The following is a 14,321-nucleotide window of genomic DNA, read 5'->3' as shown; positions in this document are numbered from 1 at the left end:
AAAGTAGGTCCTTGATAGTCTCCTTACCCTGCCTGTGGACTACTCTCCTCTAGACTGATTAATCTATCTCAAAAGAGAAGAGAGAAGCACCTTAGGTTAGGTGTACTCCAGAGCCATAGCTCAGTTCTGGATTTTGAAGTCCCTTTACTGAACTAAGGTTTAAGCCTTGAAACAATTCACCTGAATTAAGTTAAAACTGGTTTTTTTTGCCTTCTCGTATCTAATATCTAATAATAATAGCACCACCTCATTTAATAATGGCTATTATGTAGCATTTGGCTTACTCCAGATAAAAGGCTAATAGTCAGATAATAAGGCATTATGAGGAAGTTTTGGCAATCATCTATTTAAATCTTCTCAGCATCTCCCTATCATTGTTTTGCAGGTGAGGAAACTGAGGTTAAAGAGATCAAAATAATTGTTCAAATTTTAGAGCAAGACAATCTAAGCTCATATTTAAGCTACAAAGCTCAAATCCTTTTGGCTCTATAACTGTACTTAGAGGGCAAGAAGGCAACATTTCATCCTTTGGAGCAAGAGTAGAAGGTGTAGCTGGAGCAAGTGATCCTGGCTTTATGTGTGTTTTTGATATGCTTTAGCACACAAATAGTGAACATTAGCCCACAGCGCACACAATTGCTCTGAAATCCTTCCACATTTTAATGTTTCAAAGACATCTTATGGAGGACAAAGTAGGCATAAGAATAGAGCTACTAAACATTTCACTTAGGAATTGAATTAGTGTTAAAATAATTGTGTTTGAAGAAAAGTGGCAATGATAGTGAAAAAACATACATTCACCTCAGGTTACTTTAGGAGTCTGAAACATTGTTTTAAAGTATTATGCAGGCGCCTTCCTGGTGGTGCAAGGGGTTAAGAACTGCACTATGAAGCAACCTGCAGCCTCTGCAACACGGAGTTTGATCCCTGGCCTGCCAGGGAGCAACCCAGACCTCTCCTGTCTCACCTGCTGCTCCCCTCAGCAGTGTATTTCAGTAAGTCTGCCTGTTCTGATCCCCACGCTGTCTCTGGTGAATCCTCTCACCCCCTGCATCTCTGGCCTGTACCCCAGCTCTTGTATGCATAAATAAATAAATCTTTAAAAAAATAAAGTATTACGTAGAACATTTTCAACATGTCACTCATTTTAGCATTCAAATAATTAGTAAGTGCCTACTGAATGCCAATCACTAACTAAGCCCTGGGCAAAAACAGATTAAAAAAAAAGAAAAGCACTGAATCTGATATTTTTGCTATTGATTTATATATAACTAAGATGAAATTTTGATTAGAAATTGTGAGATTTTTATTAATACCAATTAAATAATAATGACTACTAACTCAGCTTTATCAAATTCTGTGAAAAATATTTTATCACATTATTTTCAATAAATCTGCTTTACACCACTGATTTAAAATGTTATTTTGTTACATGCACATGCCCATATATAATAGGATGTTTCTTATGTTGATCAGTTTCTTCCTGTGCCATCTAACAATATGCGGCTTTATGTTATGATTTAACATATGGCAACGTGCAGCCTCTTCTATTACTCACATAAGAATTTTAGTTTTTTCCTCCTTACATATTTTAAATGGTTATAATTTGATATGTTTCTCTGCTCAATTAAATCCATAATTGTAATTTGCAAGACACTATCTTGAGAGCATAAAGGATATAAAGAGGAAAAGAGTTGAATTCTTGCTCTCAAGGAGTTAATCTATTGCTTGAATTAGTGTTATAAGTTGATTCAAGGGATATGAAAAGGAGACAAGCTAGAATAAGCACCAGTAGACACATTTTATAGAGTTAAATATCCATTAAATTCGTTGAACTGACTCGGGATATGTGTAAGCAGCATAGTCTTTGTTAGATGTTTTACTTACTCACTGCTGTCCTTTTACAGACAGCTCCTTTGGGCTACCTTAAATTTGGATCCGCAGCCTTGTCCTTAGGCAGAATCTCTGAAAATTGAAGTACTTAGAGACTCTTTGTTTTATTTTTTGGAGGGGCTCAGAGGGGATGAGGACAGCACAGACACATCATTCATGTCCTTGAATATCATCTATCACAGATGTTTTGCATTTTTGAATTTCAGTTCACTCTACAGTGACACTAGCAAACTGATGTGCAAGAGTGATTTCACCTTAAATGATGCTTTTGATTTGCTGGATGATCTAGCTACTAGGTGTACCCACATAATCTCACAGAATATTATCTTCTGCAAATTCTTTATGTTGTTACTCTGGTAATGAACGTTAATTCCATTGTAATTAAAACATTTATGACCAGAGCCTCTGGGTTTATATTCAGGGATCCTTTCATTCCCTTATATAAAATGCTCATTATTTAACAAGTTATAAACAGTTTTATTAGTCTTTTATATGTGGCACAATCTTTATGACTTAAATCCACAATGTGGGTGGTATGAGGCAGAATTTGTTACGCATTCTAACAATGCATAAAAGGGAGAAGTAAATTTGCACCGGGAAAATCCAGATAGACTCCATGAAGATGACTGTTGGGGAGTTAAGCTCTGAAGAATGAGTGGGCTTTCAAGAAGCAGATATGGGAGGCAGGTCATTCCCAGTGCTGGAGGCTACAGTGTCATGCTTAAGTACAGGAAGAGAACTAAAATGTGTTGAACACTGTATAATGATATCTTCAGACCTATCTCATATCCTCTAGACATGTGTTGCAAGGTGCTGGACAATTTTACTGACATCCTGTAGTTAAGGCTTTGTTCCGAAGCCAAAGATAATTTATGGGCTGGCCAGCTGCCTAGGAAGCGGTCCTTGCTTGATGTGTGTTTTTCTCAGCTTAATCAGAGAACTCTCTGGTGATCTGTGAATACCACTCCTGTCTGAGGGCTGTTCTTATGGGAAACTGGCAAGAGTTTCAGGAGCTAACTAGGTGGGCATTCTTTACCCCCTACCAATTTCAATTCCTGGTATGGAAAATCCACACATACACACAAGAAAGTGTATACAAGACTGTACACTGCACTATTGTTCATAATAGCTAAAAATTAGCAACAATCTAGCTCCCCTCAATAGGAAAATGACTGGGATTCTAGGGAGGACTCTAGCAATTATTTACTCTAGCAATTATTTACTTTTTATTTTCTAGGAATTGTTCTAGGCAGTGGAAAAGTGGCAAGACACAAGACAAATCACAGCTTTGCTCTCTTGGGTCTAACATGGTAGTCAAAGAGAGACAATAAAAAAGTAAGTACATCAATTTCAAGACGATTAACGTAGTGACAAGTGATATTTTAAAAATAAAACTGGTTGTTGTGGTAAAGGAAGGAATGGAAAGGTCTCCTTGGGAACAACTTTTGAGTAATATATGACTGATAGGGAGACCCAGGAAGAGAAACTAGTAGGCAGAAATCACAAGGAAGCAAAAACAGACAAGTAGAAGTAGAATAGAGATAAAAATAGGTGCAGAAAAAAAAGAGATGTCAACTGTTTGCAGTGTAACCAGAGGTGCTGTTTGGTCCTCAGAGCTACTGCTTGATTTCTGACTTCTCTCATCTGAGAATGTACATAAGTAGATGCATAAATTCCATCTTCCTTCTCTTGTAGGATATTCCTGAGTATGTATGCATGTATGTCTGCCTACCTACCTATAGATCCTTTGATCGATCAATCTATCCATTCATCCAATCATTTCTCCATTGACAGACAGCTAGGTTGTTGCCAGTTATTGCAAATGATACTGTAGTGTGCATTGTTCTAACACTTTTTCATGTACATTTGAGGGACATTTTGCATTTACCTGGAACTAAAGTTGGTAGATGGGAAAGAATGCCTCTATAAAATTATTTTTCCAAGTTGTTTTTCTTCAAGCAAGTTTACCTTCCTCCTGATAGTGTACACATGACATTGTCAAAATTTAAAAAAAGTTCCAAACTGATGGAGACTATTTTTTTTTTATCTTGGTTAGAGGAGCATATTTTCACAAGTTTATTATCTGTTTGGATTTCCTCTTTTGAGCTGATCGCCTTTGTCCATTTTCCATTTGGTTTTCTTATTATTTGGTGGTATTCTGAATTCTTGTTTAATCACATATATCTTTGTTATCTTTTTATTTATACTTTTTCATTTAATTTCATGAAGTTTTAAATGTTAGTATTTTCAAATTTTTAAGTCCTTGCCTTCATGATGAGTGCTTTATAAATCTTGTTTAGCAAATCCATCCTTAATTTGTAATCATAGGGTTCTGATCCTATATTATACTTTTCTTCATTCATTTATTTGCACTAACTATAGCAAGGCAGTATGCTGGTGGCCAAAACCAATGAACTGTCAACTAAAGTTCATAGTTTACATTAGGGTTCACTTTTTTGTGTTGTGCAATTCTTATGAGTTTTGACAAATCCCTAATATTCTGTATGGACCGTAACAGTATTATCATACTTTAAATAGTTTAAAACTCCCCTGTGCCCCACCTATTCTTCCTTCCTTCCTGCTGCCCAAACCCCTGGAAAGCACTGATCTTTGTACTGTCTCAATAGTTTTGGCTTTTGCAGAGGGCCGTGGCGTTGCAATCATACAGCATATACAGCCTTTTCAGATTGGCTGCCTTTTCAGATTTGGCAATTTTGAATAAAGGTGCTAAAAACATTTGTGTGCAGATTTTCATGTGGGTGTAAGTTTTCAGTTCATTTGGGTAAATATCAAGGAGCAAGATCACTAGGTCATAGATTGTTTAATTCTATAAGAATTTGCCAGACTATCTTCCAAAGTGGCTATCCCATTTTGCATCTCACCAGTGATGACTATTCCTATTTCTCCAAATCTTTGTCAGCATTAGGTGCTATATTTGGGATTTTAGCCATTCTAATAGGCTCATTGTTGTTTTAAGTTGCAATTATCTCATGACATGATGTTGAACATGTTTTCATATGCTTGCTTGCTCTCTATCTCTTCTTGATGAGATATCTGTCTCTATTCTTTGCCAATTTTTTAATTGGTCTTATTTTTGTTTTAATTTACATTTTTGCTCTTTCATATGTGCACATGTTCCATTTCTCTATTCTTTTACCAATATCACATAGTCTTGATTACTGTAGTTGTAATAAACCTCATAGTTGGGTGGTGCCTTCTGATTTTGTGGTTCCTCAGAATCATTAGTTATTCTGCTTCTTTTGCATCTCTATATGAACTTTGGAATCATTTTGTCAATATTCACAAACTAATTTGCTGGCATTAGGATTGGAATTGCATAAAATCGATAGATCAAATTGATAACTGGTATTTCTTAGATATTTTTAAAGCTTTGCTTTTTAAAATTTAGGTTTTTAATCTCCTAGAATTCATTTTTTACACAAAGGATAAAAATGTTCCTATATGGCTTTAATACCATGTATTGAGTCACCCATCCTTCCTTAATACTTAATGCTACCTTTGTCATATATACTATTCTTGAATATGTGTTGGTCTTTTCTGGAAATTCTTGTTCTAGTCTGTTTGCTCATTCCTAAATCATTATATAATAAACCCATCCTGTGGCATGGGTTCTCCCAACTTGTTCTCCGACCCTCCCTCAGCTCACAAAAAAATCATAGCAATTTGCCTTGGACCTTATGTTTTGATAAGAACTTTATTTTTTTTAAAAGATTTACTTATTTATGCATACAAGAACTGGGGTACAGGCCTGAAGTGGGGGGGGGGGCGAGAGGCTTCATCAGACTCAGAGTGGGGAACAGAACAGGCGAAATAACTGAAATACACTGCAATACACTGAGGGGAGCAGCGGGCCAGTCAGGAGAGGTCTGCTGTGCCATATGGGTTGCTCCCTGGTTGGGGATGGAACTCATGCTGCAGTGGCTGGGGGTAGCTTCATAGTTTGCATCTTTAACTTTAATGTCACTTTAACAAGTTTTATGAAAACCTTGAGATTTTGGTTTTAATTGGATTCTATTTATTGATTCATTGAAAACTGAGGTCTTTATAGCACTTTTTGGTATGAGGCTATGGTTCATTTTTCTTTTAAATGAATTATACACCCTTTTTTAGTTTTATTCTTAGGTACCTAGTGGTTGTTTTTTCCCCTTCCTAATTACTAGTGGACACGTCTTTAAAATTACAAATTGTACAGTTCCTGAAATAACTTTTTATCATTTGATATTAAATCCTATCACAATTCAAAAATATATCTAAGTTCTCAAGTGTGAACTCTTTAGTAAAAAAATATAAAATTTATATGAAGGCACGAGATACTATCTAAAATGTGAAAAATATGTCTACCCTAAATTGGAAGGAATGCATAATCTAGCTTTTTTTGATAATACATTTTAAAAAAGGCTAAATCTGGAAAATGTTCAGTTTTCTCGTTGTATTATAAAACTATTTTCTTTTTCCTCTCTTTAGTTAACTGATAACTCACGGCGAACTATTTGTGATTTACGAAGGTAAGTGGGTTCTTTCGGAATAATCAGAATGAAAAGTCATGATAATAAGGTAATAAAGCATTTTCAATGTTAACCTGAATCCCTCAGTGACTTAATTTATCATTCACAAATGTATTCACCCTGTAGTGAGTGCTGTAAGGAAGACAGATTAAGAGGTCAAATCTCAGCTCATTTTCTCAATCATAAAGAAAATTAGGGGGTTCTAATAAATTACTTGTGACTAACTCAGCTTCCAGTAATCCCTTAACAGGGGAAACAGCTGCTTTAAAACACACACTAAAGCTTGAAGGCAGCAGTTTCAAGGCCCATTTAGGGATATCCTAAAACAGGCAGAACCATGCTAGTGCTGAGCTTCAAGACTATATTCCTTCCTTTACCTGGCTCTCTGTAACTCTTAGTGTGGGCAAACACCTGACCTTAAAAATAACTTATGCAGTCGGTACTGTCTCCACCAGGTATCTCAGCTAAGTTTATCCAAAACACCATGACGACGTCACTGGGGTGCTAATGGGGCATCAGTCGCCCGCCCAACCCGCGATGTGGTCCGCAGCACGGAGTAGCTCCGCGATCAAGGCGACGCGGTGAATCCAGTTCGTCTAGACTCTGCCCAAGTTCAGACGGCGATCCCGGGTGTATTTCAGGCCGCGCCTCGCTTCCCAGAAAAACTTTGCTCTCATTCAAACCTCGATCCCGGGGCCCTGCGGATCGGGTGAGCTGAAGCTTCAAGGCCTTTCCGGGCTCCGCAGGACTCAGGAGCCCGAGGGAGGGGCCCGGAGGGGGAGGCCCGGGGGTCGGCAGAGGCGGGGAAGCAGCGGGACGCCGCGCCGAGCGGGCCAGCGGGCCCGGGAACCAGCTCGACGGCCGCCCCATTGTGCCGGCGCTGAAGCCGTCCGCGCTCGTGACGCCGGCGGAGGCCCCGCCCCAGCGTGACGCGAGCGTCAGGCCAGTCCCGGCGTGCTCTGCGGCCGCCGGCGGGGGAGCGCAGACGAGAGGCTTCGTCCCTGCGAACGGCCCCGGCTCAGTTCAGCTGCTGCCCAGCCCCGGGTCGGCGCCCGCGCCGCCTCCCGCCGGTCTCCCGCCGCTCGCCCGTCAGTCTAAGCGCCCCCAGCCCTCCCGCGAGGGCGCCCCGGGACGGAAGGAGCCACCAGCCTGTCGGCGCCCGCAGCTCTCGTGGTCGCCGTCGCCGTCGTCGTGGTGGTAGTCTCCGCCGTCGCCTGGGCCATGGCCAACTACATCCACGTCCCGCCCGGCTCCCCGGAGGTGCCCAAGCTGGACGTCACGGTGCAGGATCAAGAAGAGCAGCGCTGCCGGGAGGGGGCCCTGAGCCTCCTGCAACACCTGCGGCCGCACTGGGACCCCCAGGAGGTGACCCTGCAGGTAACGCCCACCCGCCGCCCGGGGTCGCCGGGTCCGGACGCGGCCCCCGGCCCGGTCGCCGGCCCTCCCTCCCCTCCCCCACCCGCCGTGGCCCGCCGGACCTGCGGGGACGCCTGCTCTCCCCGTCCTTCGGGGGGTGACCCTGGGTTTCCTCCGTCACGCCTCCGAAGGTCACTCCCCCTTCCTCCACAATTGCTAATTGAGCTTGAGCCTAGGGAAGATTTTCTCTTTCCCAAAGCCGCTGCGTTAGTGACGCACCCGTTTCCACGTTGGGAAGATTCCTGTTCAGAGTTGCCCCTCCTCCCACCCCTTGGTCCTTTCTAACCGCAGGACCCACTTTTCCCACTCCCCGGGCGCGGGGCTCCGCCGGCTCGGCCGGAGCCGCCTCCTTCCCTTCCACAAGTAATGCAGTAATTAATCCTCTCTGATCTTCCTCTTTCCTTCCCTCCCCTCTTTCCTCCCCTGCCTACCGATTTGCTCCCATTGATACCTCACCCTGCGTTGTATCGTCTCCAATCGTGGGATTGGCGAGAGCACCCGATGCATTGCTAGATGGGGTTCTTAGGTAGCAGTGCACAGAATATTCAGAATATTCTTATAAGTCGTATTAATAAAATTAACAATATTTGATGATAGTGTGACCAGTGGCTCAAACATATTTTTTTTTGAGTCACTGTATTCACTGAAATAGTACTTAAGAATCTAGTTGTTTTCTAATAAATAATTTCTAATAAGTTATGATTTAGAATACATGATATTTTGATTAGTTTGTTTTTAACTTCTGGAGTTTCAGAAACTATGGGAAAGTGAACCCTTTTTCTGTTGCTAAAACAAAACAAAGCCAATAATTTTAAAGGCTGGGATGTTTGGGATTTGCCTCAAATCTGAACACTAACATCAGAACATTCACTTGAAGTGGCCAAATCATCTACCTTATTTTGTTGACTAATTTTAGTTTATTTAGCAATGTTAGTGACTTAACAGTGTTCAGAATATTTACTCAAGTAGCCACCTATACATAAACATAGCTGAATATTCTGTACATAGATGAATAAAATATGAACAGTGCCCCAGGACCTAGATCTCTTCTTGACACTGGACTTTCTGGAGTGTTAGTTTCACTTTTTGTCTAGAGGAAATTTGAGCACATTAAGACGCCCGGTATGTTTTGGGAAAAAAGTTGTTTGATCATAGTTTTGTGATAGGATTCCTACCTACTGAATCCATAGTGAAGCCAAAGTGATTTTCCATGTGTAATTAAAAATATATATGTATATTTCTTATTTAAGGAAAATTAAATTAATTGAAACTCCAGACTTAGTTTATAATTCATTAACTAATTTGTTGCTTATTATAGAATATCCTTATACTTATTAAAGTCATTTGTAGTCTGGCTAACAATTTTAAGTTAAACAGATACTAATTAAAGGCAGTGTTACTTCTGATAATTCAGTTCTGGCTAACTATGCTACTTTTTAAGCAGCTTTAAAGTTGGAGGGTAGGGCCTCCCTGGTGGCGCAAGGGGTTAAGACACAACCTATGAAGCAATCCATAGCCACTGCACGAGTTGGATCCCCGGCCCCTGGATCCCCGGCCGGCCAGGGAGCTACCCACATGGCGCAGCAGACCTCTCCTGACTCGCCCACTGCTCCCCTCGGCAGTGTATTTCAGTCATTCTGCCTATTCTGTTCCCCACTCTGTCTCTGGTGAATCCCCTCAACCCTGCCATCTCTGGCCTGTACCCCAGCTCTTGTATGCATAAATACATAAAGCTTTAAAAAAAATAAAGTTGGAAACTAGAGTTTCAGTTGATACATTGGTAGACAGTAATGATAGCTGACCTGAGGTGCTGTTTACCGGGTTTTGGGCTAGGTGATTTTGTTTTTTATCATTTAATATCCCAAACAATCAAAGTAGGTAGGCTTTTTTTTTTTTTTTTTTTTTTTTTGTGAAACTCAGTAAAGTCAGGATATAGATAAAAAAGGACAAAATGTGATAACATTAAACTTTTTGATTGCTGGAAATTACTTGGAATCAAATATTCTGTCTAGCGTTGTAGGATTTGAACTCATAATCCAAATATATAATAAATTTATTTGTAAATCAAGGTAAATATTACAATTTATTTTGTCCTAAGGATGTATTAGTTAGAAATACATGCCCAGAAGCTAAGACAACTACTAAGTTGAATTAATGGTTATTCATCTTTGAACTTAGTAGATCTCACTCTCATATTCCAGGTCATTACAAACTCTGCTTTTGTGATGCATATGGATTTCTCTAGTAAATCTCAATGGGAATATTTTCTTTTGAGATTTGTTTTCCTTTATGTATAAAGGTAAAATTCATACTTCACATTTCAGAGGAGATATATGTATTATATAGTTAATAGATTAAAACAATTGGATATCAGTAATGTAGCTCATTTTTGGGGAAGATTTTTTTCCTCAGTTTTTCATGTAATTTAAAATATGCTTTACACATACCTCATAAGCTTGCTCTAGTAATGCTTATGTTACCTGGTAGTTACTCTGCCATCTGAACTATCTAGAACATATTGGAAAATCTAGAAATGAACAAAAAAGACTGTGATACAGTCAAAATGATACAGGACCATCTTTGCTTAAAATTTATGTAAATATGGAGTAATGTGCCTCATTTAGATAGGGTTTTAACAAATGTAATTGTTTGGTTTTTCTATATGTTCATGAATAAAGGAATTAAATTATGGGGGGATGGAGGTGAGCTTTTTGGAATGTAATTTCATAAAATAGGCAAATACCTAAATTAATACCAGTTACCGTGCTTTTCATGTAATAATACTTGACTGTTTATGAAGTACTTTGACATAATATTTTTTTTTTTTAAAAGAAGATTTATTCACGCATACAAGAACGGGGCACAGGCCAGATGTGCGGGAGGGTGAGAGGACATAATATTCTTTCAACAGTAATCTAGTGGGGCAGATGTATACTGTTAATATATATTTTAGTGAAATGTATATTGGCATTTCTGTTAGTGGATTTGAATTTGCAGTTTGTAAATGCAGATTTAGAGTGAGAACCTACTTTATGAATTATTCTTTTACCAAGAAGTTTATGTTTGTGTATTATGATTAAGGCAAGGGGAGCCATTTCTCTGTAAAACTAATTTAAGAATAAAAACCTTAGCCCATTTAAAAAACCCTTGGTTTAAGTTTCCTGAAAGATAACTTTGCATTACATTCTCCACAAGTGACATTAATTTTTAAAAGGGATTCACTTCAGTTTTCCTTTAATAACAACTGCCTCCATGTTCTATTTAAAGATCTGGATTTTCAACTTAGCTATTTTTCTTTGGTTGATCGCTCTGTAAAGGAATTAAGAATCCAGTAATATTGCTATGCCCAACAGAATAGTTCTCAGGACTCTTAAAATTGTTTTCCTTTTGAAAGACTTGATGGAATCAGTGCTTGGCATATTTGAGGATGTTGTGTCCAAATCTTCCCCTCTGCAGAGTTGGACCTTTACATTACCTTACCTGTCACCATGTGAATTTTTCTTTAACTTGGACTATAGTTAGATGGCAAAGGTTTGATAGGTAGGATAATAAGATCATAATTACTAAGTGCCATTTTAAAGCTAATTTTTTTTTTTTTTGCTAACATCCTTTTTTTAAAAAAAGACTTCTTTATGCAATCAAGAACTGGGGTGAATAGGGAGACAGAATGGGGGGCAGAACAGGCAGATCTACTGAAATACAGTGCTGAGGGGAGCAGCAGGCCAGAGAGGAGAGGTCTGTTGCGCCTTGTGGGTTAGCTCCCGGGCTGGGGATTGAACTCACTCTGCAGAAGCTGGTGATAGCTTGATAGTGCTGAGACTTAAACCCCTGCGCCACCGGGGAGGCCCCTACCTTAGCTATTCTTATTAGAATAGATAATCTCAATGAGTTCATTTGCTATAAAGTACCTTATATTAACTTGTATTAATTTTTCCTTAAGTAATAAATTATGCTTGTCAAGAGCATTGGATTTGAACATAGTGCGGGTTTTGAGTCCAGGCACTGTGTTTTGTTAAGTTTATTACCCTGGCTATTAATTCCTAAGCATCAGTATCCTGGGCTGATCAGTGGATCCAGTTGTTCCTACATCAAAGGGCTGTTCTCAGAAAGAAAGAAACACTGTCTTACATGATAATTATTGCTGCTCCTGAGCACCTACTCTGAATTGGATGCCCAAATCAAAAAACATCACTTCTGGCTTTTAGAATCTCCAGTCTGCACTATCTTGGAAGCCAATCTTTGTGAAAAGTAACAGTTTTCACATTTCAAATTCCTCCTCTTTAACATTGTTGAAGGCAGGAACCAAGATAACCTATTAAAAATGTATAACCCCTTTTATTTTAACATTTGATATTTTATTATAAGTGTCCTGAAACCCAGATAGTTACTCTAACTTGTGTTCTCTTTAGTGTTCTAATTTAATAACTTCCTTAATTTAAAAAATGAGTTCGGTCCTTTAAGTGATAGAAGTTTTTGAGTTCTATCGCCAGCCAGGGAACTAACCCACATGGTGCAGCAGACCTCTCTAGTCTCTCCTGCTACTCCCCTTAGCAGTGTGTTTCAGTGGATCCACCTGTTTTGCTTCCCACTTTGTCTCTGGTGGATACTCTTAACTCCCCCACTCCCCTCCCACCCCTGCACCACTGGCCTACACCCCAGTTCTTCTATGCAAAATAAATAAAAATCCTAAAATAAAGGAATAGTTCTTTAAAAAAAAAAAAAAAACTTTTTAAAACAAGATTTATTTCATTTATTTATTTATTTTTAAAGATTGATTTATTTATGCTGCAGATGGCTTCACAGTGCTGTGCTTAACCCCTTGTGCCACCAGAGAGGCCCTATTATTTATTTTAATTTATTCATGCACACAAGAACTGGGGTACAGGCCAGGGGCACCGGGGCTGAGAGGATTCACCAGAGGCAGAGTGTGTAACAGAACAGGCAGACTGACCCAAATACATTGCTGAGGGGAGCAGCAGGCAAGACAGGAGAGGTCCACTGTGCCATGTGGGTAGCTCTTTGGCAGGCCTGGGATCGAACTTGAGCTGCAGAGGGTGTGGATAGCTTCACAATGCTGTGCTCAATCCCTTGCACCACCAAGGAGGCCCCTGATTTAGTTATTTATGCATACAAGAACTGGGATGCAGGCCAGAGGTGCGGGAGAGGGGTTGATTAGATTCATCAGAGACAGAGTGGGGAGCAGAATAGGTAGATTGACTGAAATACACTACTGAGGGGAGCAGTGGGTGAGATAGGAGAGGTCTGCTGTACCATGTGGATTAGTTCCCTGGCTGGGGATTGGACTCATGCAGGCAGTGGCTGGCAATGGCTTTATAGTGCTGAGACTTAACCCCTGTGCCTCCAGGGAGGCCCCAAGAAAGAAAATTTTAAGATAAATTTAAGTAATATATTTTAAGTGTTTTGGAAGGATATGATTTAGGGATCTTGAGTCTCACAGATACATGTGGGGTTATCATTTTCATTCAGCATAGCTTTCAATATCAATGGTTAGATCCATTTTTCTATATTCCTTCTCACTTGTTTTCAGTGTTTGTAATAGAATATTCAAGTAAGTAATTTTAGGTGATAGCGCCTAAAATATATTTATTATCAAAGATATATATAATGTTTGATAGGCTCCCATGTATCTTATTAGGATGTGACTATAAAGTCAGGAACCTAATGTGCTCATTCATTTTCAGGTATTAACAACTGTGGGATTTGTACTAAGAGAACCACTTCACCTTATGGTTTTTGAATACTGACCCAGCCATTTCTAACCCTTGGCAAGTTTTAAGATCTCCATAAAATGGAATTACTCTCTACCCTGGAAGATAGAATGAGAATTAAATGAAATATATAAAATTATTCATAGCATGTTTTAGGACTTTTGTGTGTTTATTTCTGATCTCCAACCCCTCCTCCCTCCAGCCTGCCTATTTGTCAGTTGAAAAATTATTCTCAAAGAATCATAAGCTTTGATCTTCAGTGATTCTGACATGTATTTTATTTTTTTGTATAAGGTTCAATGCTAATTTCCATCACTGTTCCTTTGAACAACTAATTGTAGAAGGTAGGCAGAGGGGCTTCATAGAGGAGGGTATATTTAAGGGCAGCATGGAAGGAAAGACCTGATCAGATGGAATGAGGAAGCATTTCTGGGCAGAGAAGACTACTTTGAAAAAGCTAGACTATCAGTATTTTGGGTAGAATAGAGCATGAATAAGAAAGGAAGTGGGAGTGATTTTTGAAAAAGGGAGTGAATAGATAAGCGTTTGTACCTTTTTAAGAAGGTGATATTTTGTTATATGGGACATAATGGGAAACGTGAATGTTTTTCACTAGGTGAGTTATGTCACTTATTTTTTAGGTGGCAGGCTTACATACAAGCAGGCAGTATTAGTTGAGGGAAATGTTTGAATTGGTGAATGATCACTTAGGACATGGGTTTGAAACTGGGGTAACCACACTTTGATAGGATGCTAA

At 39.4% G+C, this 14,321-nt stretch overlaps 1 protein-coding gene across 1 annotated transcript in view; it reads left to right on the top strand.

Moving 5' to 3' along the window:
• Positions 1 to 7,640: 7,640 nt before the first annotated feature.
• ETNK1 (ethanolamine kinase 1) overlaps positions 7,641 to 14,321 on the top strand; it is a gene marked incomplete at both ends in the record, with an annotated part of 39,858 nt that continues 33,177 nt past the window's right edge. The window contains one exon of the mRNA XM_084255817.1: positions 7,641 to 7,796. Within this exon, the coding sequence (XP_084111943.1) occupies positions 7,641 to 7,796 (156 nt within the window). The remainder of the gene's footprint in view (positions 7,797 to 14,321) is intronic.

Source organism: Talpa europaea (assembly GCF_964194135.1).
Source record: "Talpa europaea genome assembly, chromosome: 15".
NCBI classification, from domain to species: domain Eukaryota; kingdom Metazoa; phylum Chordata; class Mammalia; order Eulipotyphla; family Talpidae; genus Talpa; species Talpa europaea.
Note: the sequence above shows the minus strand (reverse complement) of the source record. Positions and strands in the feature narration are given on the sequence as shown.